The 24,990-nt window shown below is 49.5% G+C and overlaps 1 protein-coding gene across 1 annotated transcript in view; it reads right to left on the minus strand.

The window, feature by feature from the left end:
• Positions 1 to 16,844, minus strand: part of PRAG1 (PEAK1 related, kinase-activating pseudokinase 1) — a 49,493-nt gene extending 32,649 nt beyond the window's left edge. Inside the window, exons 1-3 of the mRNA XM_026508482.4 lie at positions 16,664 to 16,844; positions 12,035 to 12,540; positions 8,135 to 9,969 (exon numbers count right to left, since the gene is read on the minus strand). Coding sequence (XP_026364267.3) covers positions 8,135 to 9,969; positions 12,035 to 12,364 — 2,165 coding nt within the window. The 5' untranslated portion in view covers positions 12,365 to 12,540; positions 16,664 to 16,844. The remainder of the gene's footprint in view (positions 1 to 8,134; positions 9,970 to 12,034; positions 12,541 to 16,663) is intronic.
• Between the last annotated feature and the right edge of the window lie 8,146 nt (positions 16,845 to 24,990).

The following is a 24,990-nucleotide window of genomic DNA, read 5'->3' on the forward strand; positions in this document are numbered from 1 at the left end:
CTTGTACTGAAATTTACTCACTCACTCATATTAGCTCCACCTATGCCGAGTCCTCAATATTTAGTCACGACCAAGAAAACTTCAGACTCTGAACTGTAAGAAGAGTCTCTTTCATTCTGTTTCTCCGCTTTTATAGGAAGCGTGGACAAGCATTGAAAGTAGGATAAGAAATAGGATCAAGGGGCTGGATTTAGGATTCACTGGTAGAGACAATTTCTGTTTCAAGTTTTGGAGAGGACATGAATATAGAGAAGGCATTCTGAGAGGTTTGAAGGGAGGTCATGAAGTAAATGTAACAGATCAGTGAATATTCTCGTCCTGGCTTTCTTGTCCTTGCTCCTTGGGATACACGCTCTGTCCCGAAGTTGAGTATCTCTTAAACAGACAACCTAACTCATCACCAGTCAAGAAGATGAAGAAAAATTATATGTACTATGTTTTATGAAAACATATCTTTATATTATAATACATTTATATTAAATTTATATGATAAATCTATAATATTTATATCATATTTATAATATGGAATTTTCATTTTCAAACTATCCCTCTAAAAGATGAGACATACTTCCTGCCCCTACACCCCCATTCTCCCATCGGGGAGCATAGAAAACCAGTGCTACAAACCAGAGAGGGTAAAGCTAAGTGAACATGCATTACTTAACGGGTGGGTAATAGACTTAACGGTAACTCTTACTTACTCAAATACAGATGTTCAAAAAGGTTAAAATTCATGGGATATTCATAATCACTCATGAAGAGAAAACAAAACCTTTGGCATTACGTCAGAACTTTGAGGTTATAATCAAAGAGAGAACCACAGTCTGCCCAAGTTTGCTTAGGACGGCCTGGGTTGTAGAGAACACAGATCCTCTCCCAGGTATAAAACCCTTGAATTAGTATAGGGAATAGTTACTAAACCTAGACTGACAAATACCTGGCACACATGTCTACACTCCCTGCTGGCATAACCTGCTGACAGTCCTAACTGATCATGGTGAACTTTCCTGGGGGAGGGCACATGATCTTCCCCGTTTTCCACGTGGGGCTCAGGCAGCTACTCCCGTTGACCAGCACTTTGGAACTGGTGTGGAGAATGCAACCGGACTGCCCTCAGGGTTCAAGAATATGCCGTCACAAAATCTTCCTTTTGAGCTCCTCATATTAATAGCATGATTTGAAGTGACAACCCCACTATGATTAGTTTTAAAATTCCAAAGCCTTCCTTCCTTTTTTCCTGATCTTCAGGGTCCTATTACTTATTAATATGTCAAGTTATCCATGTCGTTGTATTTTTTCATTCATTCTGACTGCCCTATGGTGCTCCCTGAAGAGCAAGAGCCATTCTGAAGGGTGTTCTACAGCCCAGGAACATACATAGTAACCCTGCCAATTATTTGCCTTGGTTTTAGACTTCAGATACGTTTTTACAGCACAAGCATAAATGAGCACAAAGTGGCTGAAAACCAAACTACCAGGAAGTCAGGGGGTCATCTGACAGTCATAGGTACTGGACAGTAAGATGAGTAAAAGGGGAAGGATTTCTTAAAGCAGTCTTCAATCTGCAGGAAGTTCCCCTTTTCCCCCCCGGTGAAGAACAGTTGTTTCTATGAGTCAGCCCATTAGAGAAACAGAGAGTAAGCCACCCAAGGCATTAGACAAAAGCTCATTGAAGCAGGAAGTTTTACAAACTTGCATGGAAATAGCAGGAACACCCTTAACGACCAACAGTTCTAGGGAATGTGTTCAAGAGTCAACATAAAGAAATAGTGAGCAATTTGAGTACAGGGGAGGAAGACCGATCTCAAACTCTGAAGGTTATCAGCTGCAGAGAGGGCCGCTGAGTATTCTCTGCAGTTGGTCTATCAACCCTGTTCAGAGGAAGTCCTTTCACGAGCACGCCGGCCCGATCCTAACGCAGTAACAAGCGACTCACACCACAAACAGATAATTTCTCACCAGCTGGTGAAGTCTACACCCAAAAAGTAGGCTGGCCATTTTAGGAAAAAGTCCCTCTGATCACCTAATGTACAAAGGGGGCTTGAGCATATGGCCCACACTCGTGTTTTCCAACCCACCGCAGAAAGCATGACAAATCTCCTCGAAGCCAAGAGAAGGGAAACCACACCTCGAATTCCTTGCGACTCACTGGTAGGGAGAAAGGTCCTTAGGTGATGACTACCTGCAAGGAACATTCTTGGGGCAAGAGAGGGCTGGCTCCACACACCTGCTCAGCTTGGGGGAAAAAAAAAAAAAGAGCAGAGTATGAACCCAGTTGCAAAACAGAAATGTATAATCATTCATTGGAGAGAAATTAATCCATGAAAGGATGCATTGTGTCCATATGGTGTTTGCCCACCTTGAAACATTAATAATTATTAACTTTGGCTTCTCTCACTCAAGGTGACAGTGTTCTATTGAGCAAGGCTAGGCACAGAATTATAATGGGATGTCCAGTGAAAAATCAGGCAAAGATCTGTAGTTCTCTCTGGCCTTTTGTTCCCCCTAATTTGATGATTCTGTATTGAATACCTACTATGTTCCAGGTACTATGCTAAGATATCCTGTGGGAAATTCAAAGAAAAATACATGAAACACGGTTCCTATACTCCCAGGAATTTACGATTTCTTGAGGAGATACAAATAGGGATCCGATTTAACGTGGTGCCAGACATACTGTGTTAACTGCCCAAACAGGGTACTGGGGCAGTCCAGAAACCTGAGTGTCAGAAAGATACTTGGATACAAGAATTTAAGGCTACTTGCTCCTTTTTCAACATTTCCTGCTGTGCAAAGCATAGTGCTTTCGGAGAGAGTGAGATAAGCCACGCATGGTCTCTGCCTACAATTCAACAAGCATTTCTTGAGCATCTATTATGTACCAGGCACCAAACAGGATGCTATGTTATTACAGATGGCTGAGCATGCACTTGACCTTCAAGGAGCATCTGCCTCCCCACACCATCCTGCCTTTTTAAAAATAAATGGTTATCTATATACCTGTACTAACCTTGATCTTGAATCGGGTCAAAAGACACTTAAAGGAAGGAGTATTCTTTCGCTCCTCCTGGACACCGAGCTGAACTTACCTCTGTGTTACCCAACAGAATGAGAATGTGCTGAGAATCCAGTTGCTACGATAACCAGTCTCAACAAAGGGAATCAAAACAGGGGGAGAGCCCGTGGTGGTCATATGACACATCTGCTGATTTAATTTATACCCACTCAACCCTCAGGGGCCTTAAGGGGCAGAACCCAGTCACTGATGTTTTAGCACCTTATACACAGCATAACGGAAGGTAGGCAGTTAGTAGACACCTGATGAATTACAGAAAGAATCTCTAATCCCTAGCCTTAACCGTGGATGTATGCTCCAAATTGGAGAGAAGTTACAAAATATTTGATATAGACTACTGTTCAACTCCGTGATTTTTTTAAAAAATTACAGTATAGAAATATAGGAATCAGTTTTAATTCTCCCTGGTCTGAACAGCATCACGAGATGTCTGGTGTTTTCAGGCTCTATCCACAAACTCAGGGAAGAGGCCAACTATTCGTTTGCCCCTGGCAGGCAGCAGGATATAAACGTGCATTGCTGATGCGCTGAGTTCTGTCTGCCGAACTCTGTGTGTATGTGCGGGAGCACTCTCTGTCCCCGAAGTATCCCCAGTATGCGTTCTTCCCTGGATCGATTCCACCTCCAGCCAACTTATTTCAGCTTTGTCAAAAAGGCTAAACATAGGGAAGAGTCTCAATGCACATGTAGTGCTTTCTAATACAAACTGGGATTTTCAAAATGCCACAAGAAAAGCCCATTATGCATCAAGACTATGGGCTTTCCTAGTAAATTGTTGTCGTTCTACCGTAATCCACTGTAGCAGAAAATGCGTCAAGAATAAAGTGACTGGAGGGGCGCCTGGGTAGTGCAGTCGTTAAGAGTCTGCCTTCGGCTAAGGGCATGATCCCGGCGTTCCGGGATCGAGCCCCACATCAGGCTCCTCCGCTGGGAGCCTGCTTCTTCCTCTCCCACTCCCCCTGCTTGTGTTCCCTCTCTCGCTGGCTGTCTCTCTGTCAAATAAATAAATAAAATTAAAAAAAAAAAAAAGAATAAAGTGACTGGAGCTTGACTCAGATTGGATACGGAGTCTGGAGATAAATATCAATCTCGATCATTCTACTCCCATCCTTGGGGCTTATGCTGAGAGGCCTTGTTACCAAGGGGCCACATGATGACGTCATTTTGATTTTGATTCCAATGGCCCAGTGGCCACTTCTGTGGACAGAAAAGTGCTCTCCTCTGTGACACTGTCACCACCTGTCTGCCGAGAAGTGACGTCGGAGGGAGAGTGGGGAATCAAGAACGAGCAAAAGCCCAAAGACAGACTCAGTCTCTGCTCCCCAGAATCCCCTGGAGAGGAGGGAGAGAATATAGTTAAGTAGTGGGTTAAAATTACAAAGCATGAGTGAAAACTTCAAAAGTAAATCTCTATCACTTTCTTAGGGAAACTCTTTTCTTTTGGTTAGTCTCATCTGGGGCCAGACCTCTGGCCACTGAAACCATATAAACCTCTCTTAGTTCTTATTCCCCTGCCGTGCCCTTACTCCTCCTCTGAGTTCAGGCCTCTCATCCTAATTTGGGGTTTCTCTGTGAACTTCCTGTCTGCACTAATCAGAGCATTCTCCCTCAACTGACCTTGTCACTCAAAAGCCATACGTCTTTTAAAACCAGGTTGCGGGGCGCCTGGGTGGCACAGCGGTTAACCGTCTGCCTTCGGCTCAGGGCGTGATCCCGGCGTTCTGGGATCGAGCCCCACATCAGGCTCCTCCGCTATAAGCCTGCTTCTTCCTCTCCCTCTCCCCCTGCTTGTGTTCCCTCTCTCGCTGGCTGTCTCTATCTCTGTCGAATAAATAAATAAAATCTTAAAATAAATAAATAAATAAATAAATAAAACCAGGTTGGCATCTGCGAAGAAATAAAAGGCAGAAATAAATTTGACTCTTCTGCATCTTAATTATTTCCCCAGGCACTACTGCTCTCATGAAACTGCTGAAGTCTTGAACATGACATTGAAACTAAGAAGTCCACACTTGTTTCCCCGTAGGTCTTAGCCTCCTCGCCAGCAGGACTTGTGAACCCTCACCTTCGAACTCTGCCCTAAACTGGGGCACTAAATTGCCCCAGAGACTCGGTGAGGTCCGCCAGTCTAAGCTGGCGAGCCTGAAGGTGTAGACGGTTGCCTTGGCAGCAGCAGGCACAGAAGAACCCAGACTGTGTTTCATCCGCTGGGAGGAACACTGGGGGCACTTCAACACCTCTCAAGGGTATAAAATGGGCATTGAGAGCCTCATGGCATTACAGCAAGAGACTTCTCCAGAACCCTAATGGAAGCTTACAGAGGACAATATTTCAGACAGAAAAGCTACTGCAAAACACCCAAAACAAGACCATAGGAAATTCTCAACATCTTTTTTTTTTTTTTTTTTAACTTCAAGCCACGGTCAGTTTTGTAAAGAAGGACCATTAGGCAAACCAGAAAATGACTCTTTGTTCTTCCATAACAGTCCAAGGAAGCAGAAGGAGCTAAGTGAATGTGTGGAAAGTAATACTGTCCTGCATGAAACAACCCCTTTCTTGAGAGTGTTGAGTGTACATAATACATGTCATGAGATTTGCTATTTTTGTTTGTGGGTGAGGCTGATTCTTAGAAATAGGACCCATTAACAGATGGGCCGTGCAAAGAAACTGAATTAACCTTCAGTGTCATTCAAAGACCTTCCAACATTTTCCATCTTAGAAAATTGACACCAGCTGCCATTGTTACCAGTGTGGTACTGGTATTGGTCCTGGATCAGCTGTGGGCTGTAATCGCATGAATAGTCCAATTTGCCATCACCCTGACCTACTAGATTTGAAGACTGTGGGTTTCTGGCACTCTCCTCAGAGGGATTCAGTAAGTACTGAGTTCCAGAATTAAAAGTCAGCTTATGGTCCCAAGCTCACCCTCTTTTCTCCTCACGAGGGAGATATGATGATTCAAGAGATGTCAGTAATGCTTAAAACACCTTCCTCAAATGACACTATATATGAGTTTGTTTTATTTTAAATAGTACCACGTGCTCTTTGCTCTCTTCTGGGTTCCCTTAAGTTAATTTTATTTCCTAGATTTCTTCCCCAAAAGTCTATTTCCCCCTGGAAATAAGAACTTTTTTGGTTTGCTCCTTTTTCTTGTTTTTAAGAGCTGGAACCCAGAACCTCTGAGATCCCACCTGGTTTGAACTGTATATAATCCAATGGGTTTATCATAACTAACTGGGCCAAAAAACTCCGATCTCAACCCACATGCTAATGCAAACTCTACCTGAGTCACGTGGCTGTGGTGACTAGGGTTTCTCCAAGCCCTTAATTCTTCCATGAAAAAGGTTTAGTTTCTTCTCCGAGGAACTAGGTGGTGTTCAGGCGGTATGCCTAGGAGTGGGCTAGGAGGTTCCCACAGGGTGCCGATGTCCCAGTACAGTCAATAGCTCCAGGGGGCTTTCGCCTGCATAACAACTAACCTCTCTATTGGAGTCTGCTCACCTCGCTTGAGTCTTTCAACAACAGGGTGTATGAAAGTATTGTTATTACCATCCAATTTTAGGGAGGCTCAGTCATGGTAAGTGGCTTGCTCAGGATCACTCAGCACATAGATATGACAGGTGCAGTATAAACTTGATTTTCTGATCAAGTTCAAAGCCTGTGATTCCCACTAACCTACCCAGGCCTGAGGCAGACAGATCCAATGCCCATGTTTTACTCTCATGCCTTGTTCACTTCCTGCACCTGCTGAAGTGTTAGGAGCAGAGCCGACCAGGTACAGTTGTGTAACCTTGGCAGGTGACTTCAGCTCCTCCCACCTCTGTTTTGTCATCTGTAAATTGGGGATGGTAATTCCTACCTCTTGGGGCTGTTCTGAAGATCAAATGAGTTAATAGGTCTAATTCCCTTAGATCCACGCCTGGCCCATAGTAAGCTCCATATAAATGGGAGCTATTCTTAGCTGCTGGATCCCTCATTCACTCGGGAAGTTAAAACTGTAGCCAAAAGGGGTCTGCAACCACCAGAGGATCTGGAGGACGTCTACGCCGCATGGCAGGTGGCCAATGCAATACCAGAACAAAGCAGTGGTCACGGAAAAAGCCCGTGTTAGAAAGCATCACAGCCTGAGATGCCTTGATGTTCAAAGTCAAGTGTCACAGCTGCATCTCTCTGTGGTCAGCTCCCTGTTCCGACAGCAGCCCGAAGGCACATGAGCTGAAACAGAATCACCAGAAATGACACAACTAGAAGAAGCCTGTTTGGAAAGGCTGTCATTTAAAAAATAACAACAACAACAACAACACAACCGGTTTCTCCTTTCCCTGATAAGAATCCCTTTTGCTTGAATAAGAGAGAAAGTTTTTGTTTTTTCCCCAGAATTCAAATTCCATGCACAACTCAATACCTTTAAAAAGGCACGTATTTTTCTGGGGCCTTGGAAAGGTACTTTAAACCGGCAGGAGACAGCCGTGAAGTGGTGGAAAAGCTGTGTGTTTCGGCACGCTAAAACGAACTCCTTCCCCCCCAATACCCACATCTGAAGGTTACTAACCATGTGCAAAGCCTCCTATTCTGCTCTTGGCTCCAAGGCCTGCCTGTTTCTGGAGCACACATTTGGCAGTGCCCGCGGGCCTCCCCATCTCTCTGCCTTTCCAAACGCTACCGCACAGCCTCCCCTGGCCTCCTTCTGCGTGTCTAAATAAACGGCGAATCTCCGCGTTTCCCCGAGGAAGCCTGCCAGAGAGGCTTCGGAGAGATGGGGAGGAAAAGAGCAGCAGCTTATGCGACTCCAAGCACCGGGAAAGGGGAACGACTTGGCATGCTTCTTGGGAAGCTTCATCTCAAAACGCCAATCCCGGGCAGGGCAGTGCTTGTAGGCTTGTTTGGGGGGCACACACGTGAACGACTCGGGAACTGACATCAAGGCGCAAGGGCCTTCGGGCAGACACCGGTGCCCGGAGCGTAGGACTCCGAGCTGGGGCCTCAGGGCTTTGGGTAAAGGGCAACAGCAAAGGTTTCTAGAAGGGCCCCGAGTTACACGCAGACCATCGTACTCACCTCGACTTCGGAGGCGGCGGTGGCGGTGAGAATACCTCAATCCTGCTTCTGTCCTTGGGGAACTCAAAGGCAAAAGAGGCCGATTTGCTCATGCCCGTCCCGACTTTGCCGCTCTGCCCAGAGGAGCCGTCCGTGGGGCGCAGACGGTGCCAGGTGGAGGAGTTTGAGGGCTCTGGGGTGCCATTTTCCATCTCTCTGCCCCAGCTTTGACTCAACAGCTCCTGCTCCACCTCGTCCTCTTCCTCTATCCGGCACTGGCGGCTCCAGGCCCCGGTCTGGTACCGGGGCCTCCTCTGGTCCAAAGCTGAGGCTGCGGCCGCAGGCGGGTGGCACGGGACAGAGTCACTGGCGGCGACGCCGTTGGCCCGGCAGGAAAAGGCAGGGTCCGTGGGGCCCCTGAAGGAAGTCGGGGGCCCAGTACCACCAGTGGAGCTCCCCTCGCTGAGGTCAGACAGTGGGGAGGGAGACGGTGACACCGGGGACCCTCCGGGGCTACTCCTGGACAGCTTGGGGGGAATGGCGGGCTTCCCCTTGGGCGTGTTCTCACTCGCGTCGAGACGGTGGCTTTCTCGGGAGCTCAGCCCCTGCCCAGCTGAAGCCTCCTCGTCACCTGCCTCGGAGTCCTGGCTCACAGGCCCACGTGGCCACTGCACCCCCACAGCAGAGTCGGGGCTGCTCAGGTAGATGGTCCGGTGGTCCTCTTCCGGATGGGCTGCCATGACTGTGATGGTGGCTGCCACCTGGGGAGCCATATCTGGGCCTTCCCTGTCCCGGCCCCAGCCAGATGCTGCTTTCTGAGCCCAGGCATTAGCTGTCCGGACCTGGCCCTGGCCCTGGCCCTGGCCCCGAGCAGCTGCTGCCTGTTCCGCTGTGGCCTGTGGCTTAGAAGGTGCTGGAACCGCCTTCTTCCTCTTGGTGCTTTCAGCATAGATGGGTTCAGACTGTACAGCCTCCCTGGGGTGGGCTGGAGGCTGGGGCTCCCCAGTCAGTCCGAGGCAACTGTTAGAGGTCACCACGTGGCAGCCTGAGTCCTGCTGCTTCCCTGGCATGGGTTCCTTCATGAGGGAGCAGTAGTCACTCTCAAGATGGGGGGTGAAGGGGCTGCTGGCCCCGCTGCTGGCACTCCCACAGGAGAGGCCGTCTGAAGAACTGGCAGCCTCCGAGGTGAGGGACGGCTTCTTGGGACCCAGGCGGGGCGGGTTCTCTGCTGGGCCCTGGCTGCAGCACTCCCTCGGGAAGCTCAAAACCCGCTTCTCCTCCTCAGGGAGCCCCTCACACACTCCCTGCTCCCAGCACAGTGGTGAGCGGTCCCCTCTGCCAGGTCTGCACCGAGAACTCTCAGCCTGTGAGGTGTCCGTGGCAACGGGGCTCCCGGGGCAACAGTCCAGGATGGAGCAATACTCCCCCCCTTCGCTGTCCCCTGAAGGTGAGCACCGTTGATCGCTGTCGTCCTCCGAGGGCAGGGACTCCCGCAGGGGCTGCGGAGAGAGGCAGGGCCCAGGGCCCTTGTGACAGCCAGACGTCATCCCAGCAAAGACAGCCACCTTCTGGCGGAAGCTCTCCTGAGTGGAGGTCAGTTCTTGGTAGGGAAACATGGGTTTGTCTTCTCGCCCAACCTTCTCACTGGAGAAACTCACTGGGTGGGAGGCCGTGTTCCGCTCGCCCCGGGCCTCTAGGCTGTGCAGGCCGACCATGGCATACGTGGGGGGGCAGCGAGCGTGGCCCTCTGTGGACGGGGAGGGCCCGGCGGGCTTCTGGACACCACGGAAGTAAACTATCGGCACGTCGTCCTGCTTCGGGAGGGGGAGCTTGCCGGGGGCTCGTCTCCAGATGACCTACACAGCCCCAAGGTTAAAAGACTTACATTAGACCTTGTCAGAGAAAAAAGGAAGAGAGAAAAAGTGAGAGGGAAGTGCCCCGACATTGTCAACGGTCTTCTGTGCTGCAGCGAGGAAGCTCTCCAGCACGCCCACCTTCTGATCTCCCCCCAGACTCTCTTCATTGCTGGGGCCCCCTGGAGCCAGTGGTCTTCCCAGACACTGAGCTGTGCTTCCCACCTGGGGTCTGTAATTCTGTAGGCTTAAGTCTGTGAGGTATGGGGGGGGGGAACCTCTAAAAAAGAACATTCTGCCTTTTCCCTCAAAATGGCCCGATGAGATAAACTCTCTGCAGACCTTTGAAAACAGAGTTTTGAGTTTGGATGAATTTTTGTTTTATGTTTGTTAGTTGTTTGATAACTGTGTCACAGTACAATCCTGAAGAAACCAGTCATGGGGCTTTTTTAAAACAGCTTGGGTGGGTGCGGGGGCAGGAGAGTGGGGGGTGGTTTCTGAGCTGGGTCCCCAGCTCCCTTGCTCCTCTCTGGGCCACGCCAAAGAGCGACTCCCCCTCCAAGTTACAGGCAGTGACCTCAGCTGGCGTGGCTGGACTAGTTGAGCTCTGGGACAAAGATGTGGGCCCGTCACGGGGCGCCCGGGTGGCTCAGCTGGTTAAGCGTCCAACTCTTGATTTCAGCTCAGGTCATGATCTCGGGGTCAAGAGATCAAGTCTCGTGTCAGGCTCCACACTAAGCCCGGAGTCTACTTGAGATTCTCTCTCTCTCTCTCTCTCTGTCCCTCCCCCCACTTATGCACACAAACACACACACACACACACTTTCTCTCTCTCTCTCTAAATAAAATCTTAAAAAAAAAAAAAAAAGATGTCGCCTGGTCATTCTCATCACTGAAGTCACAGTCCCCTTGTCCTTCTCTTCTAAAGTCTCCCCTACCCCAAAACCTTCAGAAGCAGCCTCAAAGTTGGGCATTCGCCTCCTTTCCAAGATGATTCTGAACTGAAGGAGTAGGGTCCCTAGCTTATGTCTGTGAAGACCAGAGGTACTGAGCACAGCCCGGAGAATGGGTGTAACCAGCTCATGACACATGGAGCGGTTCTGAAGGGACATGGAGCTAAGTGCAACCACAGGAAATGCCTCGCCTCAGTTAAGCCTCCTCCAGTTTAAAACTGCCCTCTGATTTCACACAGGCTCAATCACTCTTCCTGATCCACTCAGTATGATGATTTAGGAGAACTAGAATAGGTGAAAAGGTCAAACAAGTCCCAAGCAGTTCTCAGATGTTCTAGACTTCCAGCTTCCTAGACCTGTCTAGAGGCAGCAGGCTTTACGTGCCCTCTAAATCATTATACCCCTGCAAGGGGGACTTGTGGGCTGAGCAGAACGGTCTAATCTCTAGGGATATAACTGTCTCTAGCGATCCCAGGTCAAAGCTGCTAAAATCCAAGCTTCACCACTGGCTATACGAACGCTGCCTGGGAACTGGATACGAAGAAATTACTGCTAACACGTTAAGGGTGACCGTGGTATTGTGGTTCTTTTTTTTAGGAAGACTTTATTTTTTAAAGACATGGGTGGAAATGATGCGAAGTCTGGGGTTTGCTTTAAAATCACAGGGCGGGGAGGGTGGGGCTGGGGGCAGAGAGGAAGCAAGATGGGGCCAGGAGTTGATCTGTGGACACTCTTGGTGGAGGGCTGCAGAGGCAAGGCATTTGTTATGCAATCGCTGCTACTCGTGTATGCATTTTAAACTAGCGATGAAAAAACTTGAAAAGAATTTTTTTAAAAAGCTGCATTTTTGCGCGTCTCCAGATACATAATTAAGACCATCTTCGAGGCCCCTTGAGGGACTGGACCGATGGTTCTCAGCCTGAAGGGACAGATGGAAGGGAGCGCAGATAGGAAAGGAGGGCAGCAGTCAGGAAGGAGCAGTCGTGGGGCAGGCTGACGGGAGGCCAGCCCGCGGGAGCCTTGCTCTAACAGCCCTCCCTGGCTGCCGGCCAGCCATCCAGCCTTACAACCAGAGCAGCCCCTGTAAAAATACCACAGCGGTTACTCAGCCTCACCTGCGAGACGTCGGCGCTCAGGTTCGCCTCCGTCCACATCTCGGAGGCGTCGGAGCTCATCATGGTGGGCTTCACGGCAATGGTGGGCTTGGAGTAGGGCGAGCCGTTCACGCCTTCATCTTCCAGGCGGCAGTTGTCAGGCCTGGGGGGCAGGCGAGGCGGAGGGGGCAGGTGGCCGGCTCGTGGCTGGGGCTGGCCGGGCGCCAGCTGGTGGTCACTCCTCAGGCAGAAGCAGTTCTTGCAGGACCCGGGCTTCCAGATGTGCTCCACAAAGTCGCTGCACGCAGACATCTTTGGGCTCTCGGGGTTCAGTCGGACGGTCTGGTGCATCTTGAGCCGACGGGGCGCTGGTTCATCTTGCGCTCGGCTCCCCGGCGTGGTCTTCTGGAAGGTGGACGCGGGCCACAGGGCGGCCTCCTGGAGCAGCAGAGCCCTGGGCGATCAGAGAGCTGCCGGAGCTGAGGACGGCTGCATGACCAGCCAGAGCCTGCTTAGCTCAAGGGGGGCTTGTAGGGAAAAGGGAGGAGGAAAGAAGGAGAAAAAAGGTAAAGATTAGTATTCATGTACTCGGAGGCCCTCACCTATCTGTCCTAAGGCTCTTAGTCACTCTCCGGTGGGGCCTTATCAGAAGCGGTAAAAACCAAACATAACTCTGTTCCAGGAGTACAGAGCACAGTGGGCATGTCAGTCCCAGGGCTGAGGTTTGGGGGCTGTGACAGGAAGAAATCGCACAGGGTTTTAGATGAGAAACCTGCATGGCATCCATGCATTGCCTGCTGTCATGCGCCTAGAGCTTGGGACAAGAACGACAAAGTCATACAGCAAATAAAAATGGTGGCTTCTAGAGGACAAGCCATAACTTTTCACCAAGGACTGTGTGAGCGGGCAGGTAGGCCTGGGCCCTGAGCCCAGCGCTGGAAGCCATACTTCTGGCCAGGTGGATACTCAATGGATGAGAAAGGGGAGAGGGGTGGGGCCGGCCTGCCCCTCAGGGGAACTGGGTTGGGAGGGCCGGCATCTTGGGAATCTGCCCTCCTCCCCTTACTTCATAGACTTTTTTCAACCCAGTGGTGAGGTCCACAGAGCTGGGGCTGCAGGCCAAGGAGGGAAACAGAAAGACAAATGCCTGATTACCATAGCCCTCTGGTCTAAGGGTGGCTGGGTAAAATATAACAAAGGGAAGAGATTATCACACAATTGTTTTTCCCTACGATTTACCCCTGGGGGTAAGGCAGTCTGCTTGTTGCAAGAGTTGTCTCTGACAGTCAAACAGGGAGCAGAGAGTTGGCCCAGAGAAACTAGTAAATTCACCTGCTGAAAATGAGCTCAAAGGGTTGCAGATATTAACCAATTAGCCTGAATAACACCCCGGCAGTTATCCCCATTTTACAGGTGGAGAAACAATGGCAATGACATAAACTAAGACTTGTCCGACAGACACATGGAGTTCGGTGGTTCGAGAAGGCAAGGCGAACTGTGCTGGCAGCCCTTCAGCTCTTCAGGTCATTCATTATACAGAGCGGCTCCCCATCACCTGTTGGCTGCTCGTCACTCTTCTTTCCTCATTTAAATGAAATGTTCATGAGGAAATCATCTCTATAAACCTCAGGCAATCAGATTGTCAACAAAAAGGGAGTTTTGCCTTGAGGTTTGCTCTCCACTTTCCTCTAGTGGGAACCTGATTTGGGGCTGATGCCGTCTAAACTATCAAAAGGACTAACCAGGTGGAATGAGCCAGGAGCCCGTTCCAGCATCTTTGGGGAGAGTGCTCTCTTTCCAGTGACCCACACTCGCAGACAGGGGTGCTTATTCAACAAGCACTGCAGCTAAATTCGCCTCCTTCCCCTCCCAAGTTCACCGTGAAGCCACTGCCTCGGGAAGCTAAACGAACACTCTGAAATAAAGACAAGTGTCTGTCTTTCAGCAACTGTTCGTAGGGTCTTACGCATCCCTCTGTTCAAGATGATTGTGGGTGAGGGTCTTCTCCTCCCCTAAATACACCCAAGTAGTGGGTTCATGCCTCACCAAGCTCCCCAGAAGAGGTCACTAAGCTTCAACAAGCCGAGGAGGATACCAGGGATTTTTCTTCCTCCCAGAATCTTGAACCATGGGGAGTTTTAGGCTCTGCTGCTAAATTCTGGAGGGGCGGGGGAGTGGAGGAAGCACACTGGTGTTCAGAGAGCAAGTGTCCACATCCCTGCCCCAAGGTGGGGAGTTGGTCCTTTCCTAGAGAGTGGTTGGCTTCCGGAGCACAGGGAAAGAGAGGCTCCCCTTTACCGCAGACCAAGGCTCCCGAGCCCCCTGGATTGGATGGGGAAAGAAAACTTAGAAACCCATTCTGTGGGGGCCTCTCCTGTTCCTGCAGCTCCTTATAAAGCTATCTATGAAGGTGGGTGTCCAACCACTTCCTCAGGGCTGCCACAGACTCACAAAGAGGCAGTCTGGGGGGGGCCACCCTTCATTTCCTCCCCAGCAGGCAACCGAGCGCACAAACTCGTCATGTCTGCTTGGTGCCAGAGTGCCCCATTCTTTGTCCCCGATGGCCCACAACTGCCCTGGGACTTTGGGAAGCTTCCTTCAGAACCCTCGCCAGCTTACACACACTCTCTCTGCTCCCATGCGCAACTCTGAAATTCTCTGACACCGACACAGCTCTCCACACAACTGCTCAGAGATGCAAAGGTTTTTAGGGGAAATCTTTGAGTAAGAGAACAGAATGAAGCGCTAGCCTTCCACCATCATTGACTCACAGCATCCTGTTAAAACTGGTTTTTCAGTCACAGCAAACAGAAGTTCCCATCATGTCAAGCCAGAAAAGATTCCAGTTCTGTCTACAGAGCTCTATGCCTGGAATTATCTCCTATTTGTTTTCAGTGAAAGATGGTGAAAAACTCAAGTGGCGCTCACAAAGCGGTAACGGCGCTTCGCCTACCAGTGCCAACTCTCCACAGCCTGGGAGTGGTACCTTCCTGCCCACATTCCTTACCTCGGAGGGGAGGCAGCCCCCAGAATTATGCAAATTGCCCCATTTCAGTGGGAGGCAGCAGTGTAAGATTAGAAAAAGATCCCAGCATTCTTTCTGATCCAAGTCCCGATAAAATATCTTTGCCTCTGCAAACTTCTGCACTAGATTTGTGGCTACAATTTGCAAGACTGAAGTTGTCAGACACACTCCCATCCCATTTAAGAAGAATCTGAAGAATGGTGGCCAGATCCATAAAATTAAATCTTTTGGCTCAAAACGGCTCTCACACTGGAATCAAAGGTTGTTTATGCCTTACCCTGAAGTGACAGAATTCCAGAAAATACTCACCTAAAATAAATAAATAAATAAATAAATAAATAAATAAATAAATAAAGATATAGATATAGATATCAATTAAATTAATGCAACACTGGAAAAGAAAATTACATATGAACGTGTCTGGATTTCATTACTGCACTGGCAGGGGTTGCCCAGGCAGAAAGAACAAGGTGACAACCTTAACACCCACCCAACACACACGCAGAGGGTGTCATGATATTCGCCCAACTTTTTTATTTTATTTTTTTCCTTCTCCAAGGCTATGTAATCTAATCTCAGCCGTAGGAATGTGATTTTCATGGGTTAGACCTACTACAGCCTAAACCAGTTAAGGAGGACGGCCGAATTCCACAGGATCCCCTGATAACAAAGTAGCTGCAGAATCCCCCAGGGCTTCCTGTCAAATTTCCCTCTCAAAAAGGGAAAAAGGTTGCTACCATAGTTCAGGCCAGTGATCAATAAGGTCCGTGGAACCTGACTCTGCCCTGATCTCATTGCAAAACTCCTGGCCCACAGACCTTTGGGCTTTCCTCTCCGGCTCTGCAAAGCCATGCCCTCGCTGGCTGAGCTCTACCTGAGAAAAATAAACACGTGTAGCCGGCCCTGCCTCCATTCCCATTTACAGGACCTGAAAGCGGAGAGGTGGAGAGGTTCTATTTGTGTGTGTGTGTGTGTGTGTGTGTGTGTCCCCGGCTGGGGACACAAGCGGCACAAGCAAAGGTTAAGAACGTGCCCACAGTACGCCTTTCAGAGGGCTCAACCAGGGCTCGGGAGAAAGGCATCATCTCGTTCCCTCTGGGGACTCGGATGCTGGCATCTAACCCGAGGCAGCACACGAGGCGGCTACCCTGGGGCCCCAAACCATCTCCCCCCCGGGACCCCGGTCCTAGCATCTCGGGCGGGCTCTCCCTCTCCGCCCCTTTGACAATACTCCTGCCTCAAAAATGAAGTCTTCCCCATCAGCAACTCGAAAAGCGCTTCAGTCTCTGGCCCCAAACAGAACAGCAAGCCCAACAAGACCAGCTGAACAGTCGGTTTCCCCTCCCCGAACTCAAAGGAAAGTTTCCCCGTTTTAAACAGCGCGATTCTCCATTGAATCGAAAACACCCCTCCGGCACCCGTGTGCTCCAGGCTCAGCGCATCCAACCCCGGGCGCACGCGGTCCGGACGCTCCACCCTCCGCCAGCGGCCGCCTGTCACCCCGGGGGACGCCGACAGGGGGTCGCCCTCTCGGCTACCGCAGCGCTCCCCCGGAGCTCCCCTCTGCGGCCACGTTCGCCAGACAAAAAGAGACTGGATTCGGAGAAAGCGTCGCGCGGGCTCACCTCGGGGCCGCGCTCCCCCGCCTCGCCGTCGGTCGCCGAGCCGCCAGCCGCCCCGCCGGGCGCCCGGGAGCATTGTTTGGAGAGTGAGTGCGCGCGGTGCGTGCCCGGCCGCGGGCGGGTGTCTCTGCCTGGGCCGGGAGGCCGGGTGGCAGCTGCGAGCGCGGCTCCGCCCCCTCCGCCTCCGGTTACGCCGCGCGCCCGGGCTCCCGCCGCACCTCCGCAGTCCCGGCCGCCGCCCCGCGTCCCCCCCACCAGGCCCGCGCGCCTCCGGCTCGCTGCCGGCGGGCTGCGGCTCTCCGGCCCCGAGCGCTCCAAACTCTCCCCGCCCCGCCCCTCCCCTCCTCTCCTCTCCCTCTGCCACCCGCCCGCTCCGGGCCAGAAGGCCCCGCCCCCGGCTCGGGACTGGGCGCCTGCAGACCCGCGAGCCGAGCCCCCCCTGCCCCCGCCCTGGAGGCGGCGGTGCGCGCTTCTGCCACGGCGACGGTCGGGGCTTGCAGCCTTTCTTCGGCCACAATGTCTGTATAGGTAGCAGAGATGTCCTGCATCCCTTCATCCAGCCAGCTCTGCGAGACCCCGGGGCGGGGAAAGCCCGAGAGCTGGGGTGGGGGAACGAGAAAGCGAGGGGTCGAGACGGGTCGCGAAAGCTGCGTGGGCACCGATATTGTCCATTACAGTGGAGGGGGAGGAGGGTGGGGCACGAGGGAGCCGGACTGGGAATCCCGACCGCGGATTCCAGGTCCCGCTCAGTCCTGGGACTGAGCGTCCCGCAAATTGCTTCATCCCCAGGAGCTTTAGTTTTCTGGATGTAGAAGGAAAGGAGAGAGCTGGTCTTCCACCTCGCTCGGATGGACATCCAGGTCTTCCGCGAGCCAATATTACACCTGTGTTTACAGTTTCCCGTAGGTGACTCACTCACTGAGATAGACTGAGTTCGAGATAGTCCCCGGACTAAAAAATCTTGTAACAGAGAGTATGACAGCCTACCACCTAGTCAGTCCCCTCCCTTCCTCCAGCTGCCTCTGAGAGGCTCGCACCTTGACCTGGGTGTTCCCTCAGAGAGTTAGCGAGCTCAAGGGTCACCACCTTAAGCTGCCTGGGTGGGGGCAATGTGGTGAAATAGAATAGGAAGAAGACCCTGAAAAGAAACACCTGTGGCCTCTTCTCTAACCCCGCCTCCCTCCCCAAAGAGGTAGTATTGTAACTCCAATTAGGTCCTCTGCCCTTCTTCGGTCCATAGGGATGAGCCCTTGAGCCTCCACCCAGCTGAGAGGAGGAAGACTGGTTTCCCTTGAGATTCCTGTGCTTTCCATGAGATCTGGCAGTGACAGCAGGACTGAGGGGGTGAGAAGGTAGGTAGAGTGGAGACAGGGAGAAGACCTGTTCTTGAGGTTTGGCTTGGGTGCTAGAAAAGGGGAAGGTAGAGAGATATAAGGAATACTTCCTCACGCTCCGCTGTCTTAGTATGAATAGAATTGGAGGGGGGGTGGCATAGAGGGATGGAAGGGGAACTAACGTTGGTTAAGTACCTACCCTTTGCCGAGCCACCCCATGAGAGGGACATCATCCCCATTTTATAGGGAAGAAACCTTACGCACAGAGGACCCCATAATTTGCCAGGGCCCATCAGCTGAACAGTGGTATAATACTAGGATCAGAAGCAACAGCCGTCTGGCTCCACTAGTGGACAGTTCCACTCTGCCGTGCTGCCCTCTCCAAGTCCTGACAGTCCAGCCCTCTTTATCTTAAGGAAACCATGTGAACAAGCATGGAAGGAAAACTCTGGCTAGCCTCCATCAGCATCCAACAAAACTGAAGGGGCCAGGCCTCCCTTTCCTATAAGACACAGCGGGGGAGCTGGGAGGGTGCTGGCGATAACCAGATAAGTTCAAAGTGGTCTGCACTGGAGAAATACAAAAATGGCATAAGGGTGCGCGTGCAACTCAGTTACAGCGGGAGACGGCGCACCCCGGGATTCGAGAAGTTCCTGGTTGCCATGATTCAGGCCAGATGTATCATTTCTTCCTCTTTAAGGCCTGGATGGGGACAGGATTGAGCCTATAGGAGGCATTCACGTTCCCACTTGATTCTCCTCTCCTTACTTCATTTGTCCTTAAGACAAACAGGCTGAAGAGCGTAATTATAAGAAGCAAAGGCAACAGTGTGGCAAGGTTGGCAGTTCTGCGGCGCGGGACGGCAACTGAAGGGTTAATTTAGTCTTTCTGCAGAATAAACCGTGTTCCCAAGCATTTTGCTGTGCTCACACAAAATAAATGCATTATCCTGTAGTTGCTGACATATCACGTGCATCTTTTTATGCCAGCAACATGGCCTTAAAGATGGCTTCATCTTGCCGAGTGAAAAGAATCAAAAAGTACTTCAAAGGACCCACTTAGATCCACATAAAATACACATTCTCTTATCCAGTGCTCCACCAGTGACTGGTAAGTATGTTATCTCCTCAGTAAAGCTGTGGTAAGCTCATGCATTTTAATAAACAATTCTTGCTCGGACTTCCACACTGCACCCTGCAATGCAGTGCCATTTGCGTGTACACAGCATTCCGCTTCTGGCTACTTATCAGTCCATTTCATGACACTTCTAACTGCAGGGCTCGGCTTCCCTGATATAGATCAGATCTTGAGGAAGAGCGAGTTACTTCATGGTTTTAGTCCGTGAACACCAGTCTGTATAAGAGAGCAGTGAAATTGGGGGGAATCAGGACAAAGGCTGGGACAGGTGGTGCTTTGGGGGTAGGTAGTCTAGTCATTTGACATTAGGAAGGCAAAAAGGCAGAATGAGGAAGTGGACACATTAAAATATACTGAGAAGAGGCTAGCTGGGGTATTGGAGGGGTTGGACAGTGGGAAGATTGGACCACAGTAATCCCATGCCTGGTCTCTCCCCAGCCGGAGAATAGACCCCAAACAACAGAGAGGTGTCTCTCCCCTTAAAGGGAGAAAGGGGTTCAGTTTTAGTCAACAAACATTTATTGAGCACCTTCTACTTATGAAGGGCTGGATGAGGTCCTACGGGGACAATAGAAGGTCTGTGAGCGGGAGATGATGCAGGGGCAGTGGGAGCTCAAAGAAGGAAAAGATGGAAACCCAAACAGTGGTTTCACGGAGGCAGGGGGCTTAGGAGAATGAGAAGGATTTCCATTTGTGGACAATGGGGACTTTCCAGACTGAGAGGATGGTATCCACAAAGGAATGGTCGTGAGAGAGACAGGAGACTGCAGAGATATCCCATCCGGTCTGGCCGGAACGTGGTTGTAGGAGACAAGGCTGAAACTACAGTGTGGGACTGGCAGGAAGGAGGGAACCTACCAACCAATGGGAGAGCATTGACTTTTCTGAACAACCGAATGACGTCATCCAAGTTAGTTTTTCATTAGCTCTAATGAATCTGGATCTTCTAGCCCAGATAGTTTAGGAAGTGGGAGAGGAGGTTGGAGACAAAGAGACTGGCTTGGAGTGTCTGTGGTCCAGATGGGAGATAAGGGGCTGTGATAAAGGAGGCTGCAGTGGGAATGGAAAGCAGGGATGTGGGATGGATGGTTTGGAAAAAGACGTGAAGTGGAGATCTGGGTACTGGCTACTTAATAATTCACTGAGGACAATAAGATATTTACAAATAATTGCTTACATTGCGGGGCATTCGCTTTGTGTCAGGCCCTGTGTGCGAAGGGGTTCGCATGCCTTTTCTCGTATGAAGCGCACAGAAATTCCCAGGTAGGTGCTGTTATGGGGGGGAGGAAGGAATCAAAGATAACCAGCAGAATTTTAGCCTTCAGAGACTGGTAGACTAATGGTTTCACTAGTACAGCTAGGAAGTCAGGGCATTTACTCTATGGTCTCTTGAGTCTGGTGTGTTTGGCAGCCAACTGGGGAAGGAAGGTATCCCGCCAGCTGTGGCATTTGGAGCCATAGAAAAAATGGAGGACGTTGGAGAAGAGATGACATGAAGAGGTGAAGTGTTGGCAAACACGATAATCTAGAAGAAGCCATGGAGAAAAGGAGCGTGGACCCTCTCTTTGAGACCTTCTGAAACCCAGAGCAGTGTGAAGAGGGAGAACAGCCAGGGAGGAGGTGACGTGAAGGGAATTCAGGTTGGAGTGAATTGTGTGAGATGGAGAGTGTCTGAGGCCAGCTGAAATTCTTAGTCACTCTGTGTATAACAGCAGGAAGTTCCAGTGGACCCCATGGAAGAAAGGAAATCAGTGGGGAGGAAAATGGAATAGGAAAGGTGGGCTCTTCGATAGGGCTGTCAGTCCAGAAAAGGGCATTTAACAGGGGGAGGAGGACGGGCTGCAGATGAGATAGGATGGAATACCTGGAAGCCATGGGCAGGTGTCCAAAACCACCCGGGAGGGGATTGGGCAGGGAAGAAGGGAAGGAAAAAGGTCTTCTGAAAATTTGCTGTGAGGAGCTCATCTGAGTTTTTTCTGTGTGTAGCTGGAGGCTGGTCTTCTCAGTGAGCCAGCCAAAGGTTGGTCTAACAAGCATACACAGCCCCACTCCCCTCCTTCTTTCTCCCCAAGTGATAATCAGCTCTTTTGGTTGCCAGCCCAACTTATCTCTTTCTTCTCTGAGCTGTGGAAATTCAAGTAATCTTATCGGTTAACCCATGTCCTGTGATTATGGCATCACATCCTTGTGTCCCAGCTTTTTAAAAAACCTTTTCCAACATCCCATCCTCCCCCCGACTTTAGTCCTAGGCAATTCTCCACAGGATAAAACATTCTAAATAATTTACAGTATCATATTCCAAGCACTGAATAGATTTTTTTCCCCCAAACTGAAAGCTATTATTTAAATAACTGCTGGATGTCAGAATTTCAAACCACATGGGACTGAGAGCCCAGGGTTCAAGATTGTTATGATCTTCCTTTGTGCCCAAGTGACACAGAGCTCGGATGTCAAGTGTTGAAGAAGGAAAACACTTCCTTTTTTCCTTTTGTAGAATAAACACAGTTAGATGCACTTACGTAACGGACACCTTATTGCAAACCTCATTTTTTTTTCAAAAATGTTACTGTTATAGGTTGAATTGTGTTCTCCCACCTCCCAAAAAGAGAGATTGATGTCCTAACCCCAGTTTCTCAGAACATGACCGTATTTGGAAGTAAGGTCTATAAAAAGGTAACCAACTTAAAATAAGGTCACTAGGGTGGTCCCTAAGCCAATGGGACTGGTGTCCTTATAAAAAGGAGGAAAGAAACAGACACCCAAAAAAGGAGACTGTGTGAAAATACAATGGGAGAAGAGGCCATGTGACTGAATCGATGCTTCTAGAAGCCCAGGAAGACCAAGAATTGCCAGCATACACCAGAAGCTAGAAGAGGCAAGGGTTTTACTCCAGAGCTGTTAGAGAGAGCCTGGCTCTTGCCTCCACCTTGATCTCAGACTTCTAGCTTCCAGAACCTTGAGACAATACATTTCTGTTGTTTTAAGCTGCCCAGTTTTTGGTACTTTGTTACAGCAGCCCTAGGAAAATAATACGGTTACTAAAATGAAAATGTGCCAATGAGTGATATACACTACTGCTTCCAGGCAGAAGATAAAGATTTTTCAAAAATCAGCTCCAAAGAACATGACATACAGGAGATGTGTTAATTAATGTCCGCTGAGGCTATAACGGCAGACAGTTTTCTGTAATAAGGTCAGCATGTCCCTTTGTTCAACCTGCCCCAGGAAGAGAATGGTCGTTCTTTCTCTGGTTTCAGGGCCCATGGTTAGGAGAAAGTCCTGGCTCCTTACCTGTGTTGGCATTTGCATGGTTGAGAAACTCTTCACCTCCACACCCAGGCGGTATGAATTAAGATGTGTTTTAAAGCCCATCAAAGGATTGTTCTGGGTCCACATACACTTCCAGAGATGTCATAAATGGACAGGAGAGATCATCCAGGTCTAATCCTTCAGGGACAAATGGAGACACTGAGGTCCTCAATGACTGACATGACTTGCCCCAGGTCTCCTGAGCCATTTCATAACCTTGTTCTTCTGAGCTTTCAAGGTGGTTTGGTTTTCATGTGGACTCACTGTGAGTTAAGGGTGTGAAAATGAGAACTGTTTGAGGAATTAATTCATGACTCCCACTGCTTGACTTTCTGACTGAGCTGGAGCCAGGGTTGGAAAGAAGCAGAATATTTGACGGTGGGAAGAGTCGCAAAGAAAAAACCCATTGGAAAGATCTGCTTCGTTGCCCTAAAGAAAACCTCCTAATGGTACAGCCAGCCACTTCGGAAAACAGTTTAACGGTTTCCTAGAAAGTTAACCATAACTTTGTCTTACAGCCCAGCAATTCCACTCCTAGACATCTACCTAAAAGAAATGAAACTAGGTACACACAAAAACTGGCACACAAATGTTCGCACAGCATTATTTATAAGAGCTAAAGAGTACAAACAACCCGAATGTCCATCACCCGGTGAATGAATAAGGACATGGTCTGTCCATACAGGGAAATACCATTCAGTAATAAAGCCAAAAAATCCTGATACACGTGACAACACGGATGAACCTCGAGGAGGTTATGCCAACTGAAAGCAGCCAGGCACCAAAGATGACTTAACGTGCAATTCCATTTATGTGAAATATCCGGGAGAAATAACTTGAAAGAGACAGAGCGTGGATGAGCGGCTGCCTGGGGCGGGGAGTGGGAATGGTGTCTGGGATCGGGGATTGATTGTCAATGGGCATGGGGGATCTTTCTCCAATGACGAAAGTGTTCTTCAACCGGATTGTGAATCATGATTGCACAACTTGAAAAATGGACTAAAAACTGGTAAATCGTACACTTAAAAGGGTTGAACTTTATGGGATGTAAATTATACCTCAATGAAGTTGTTTATAAAAAGAGAAAGAATGGAATATGATTCAGCCTTAAAAATGATGGAAACGGACATCAAGTGGGATAACGTTACGCCAAGTGGGATAAGCCAGTCACAAAAGGAAAATTGCTGTATGATTCCACTATATGCGAGGTTCCTAGAGTAGTCAAATTCATGGAGAGAGCAAGCAGAATGGTGGTTGCTGGGGGTGGGGGGGAGGGGGGCGTGGAATGAGTGGGGAACTATTGTTTAGTGGGTGCGGTTTCCTTTTGGGAAGATGAAAAAGTTCTGGAGACAGATGGTGATGGTAGTTGAACAGAAATGTCAATGTGCTTAATGCCACAGAACTGTATATTTTAAAAAGTTAAAATGGCATATTTTATGTTGTGTATACTTTATATAATTGAGAGAGAGATTGAGAGAAGCACCTATATTCCTACACGTGAACTGCCTATTTCTGAAAGATGAAACAGGTCTGAGAAATCTCATGTTTTCTTTCTTTCTTTCTTTCTTTCTTTCTTTCTTTCTTTCTTTCTTTCTTTCTTTCTTTCTTTCTTTCTTTCTTTCTTTCTTTCTTTCTTTCAGTAGGCTCCATACCCAGTGTGGAGCCCAATGCGAGGCTCAAACTTACAACCCCAAGATCAAGACCTGAACTGAGATCAGGAGTCAGATGCCCAACTGACTGAGTCACCCAGGCATCCCAAATCTCATGTTATCTTTAAGTCAGTGAGCCTTAGTCATTCAAAGACCATCAGTTTTTAGGGGCGCCTGGGTGGCACAGCGGTTAAGCGTCTGCCTTCGGCTCAGGGTGTGATCCCGGCGTTATGGGATCGAGCCCCACATCAGGCTCCTCTGCTATGAGCCTGCTTCTTCCTCTCCCACTCCCCCTGCTTGTGTTCCCTCTCTCGCTGGCTGTCTCTATCTCTGTCGAATAATAAATAAAATCTTTAAAAAAAAAAAGACCATCAGTTTTTAAACTCCTGTAGGAAATAGATCGATCCGTAATTCTATAAAGTCACAGAAATTCCAGGCCTATTCGCCACCTGATAACTCATGGATGAGAAAACATCGCATGCTTTACTGTTCAGCCACCCCACCGCTGAGCGTCTTTCTCCCCATGTCTCCCCCAAGTCCGCTTTGGTTTTGCATTTCATTAGTCAGCCGACTTCTGAGTGTCCTGACCTCTGTGTTGTTTTTGTTGACTTCACCGGAAGGCTTCTGTGTAACATCACCTCTGAGACCTAGTTATCATTTGCCAAAACCCAGCCACGTGAATGTCATTATATGGACTGTATCTGAGGGGTTTTTACTTACAAATGTGAGCCAGTGCTCTCAATCAAGCTTTCCGAGGCATGTTCCATGGTAGAAGAAAAGAAAGGTTTCTGTTTTATTTATCTAAAAAGAACACATCATTTACCATCTGTTGTAAAGTTTTATAAGCCTGTTGAAAAGCAAACTGTTTCCTTTGCTTATTCACCCTTACAGCGAGGTGGTC

This window comes from Ursus arctos, unplaced genomic scaffold, assembly GCF_023065955.2.
Source record: "Ursus arctos isolate Adak ecotype North America unplaced genomic scaffold, UrsArc2.0 scaffold_27, whole genome shotgun sequence".
NCBI classification, from domain to species: Eukaryota; Metazoa; Chordata; class Mammalia; order Carnivora; family Ursidae; genus Ursus; species Ursus arctos.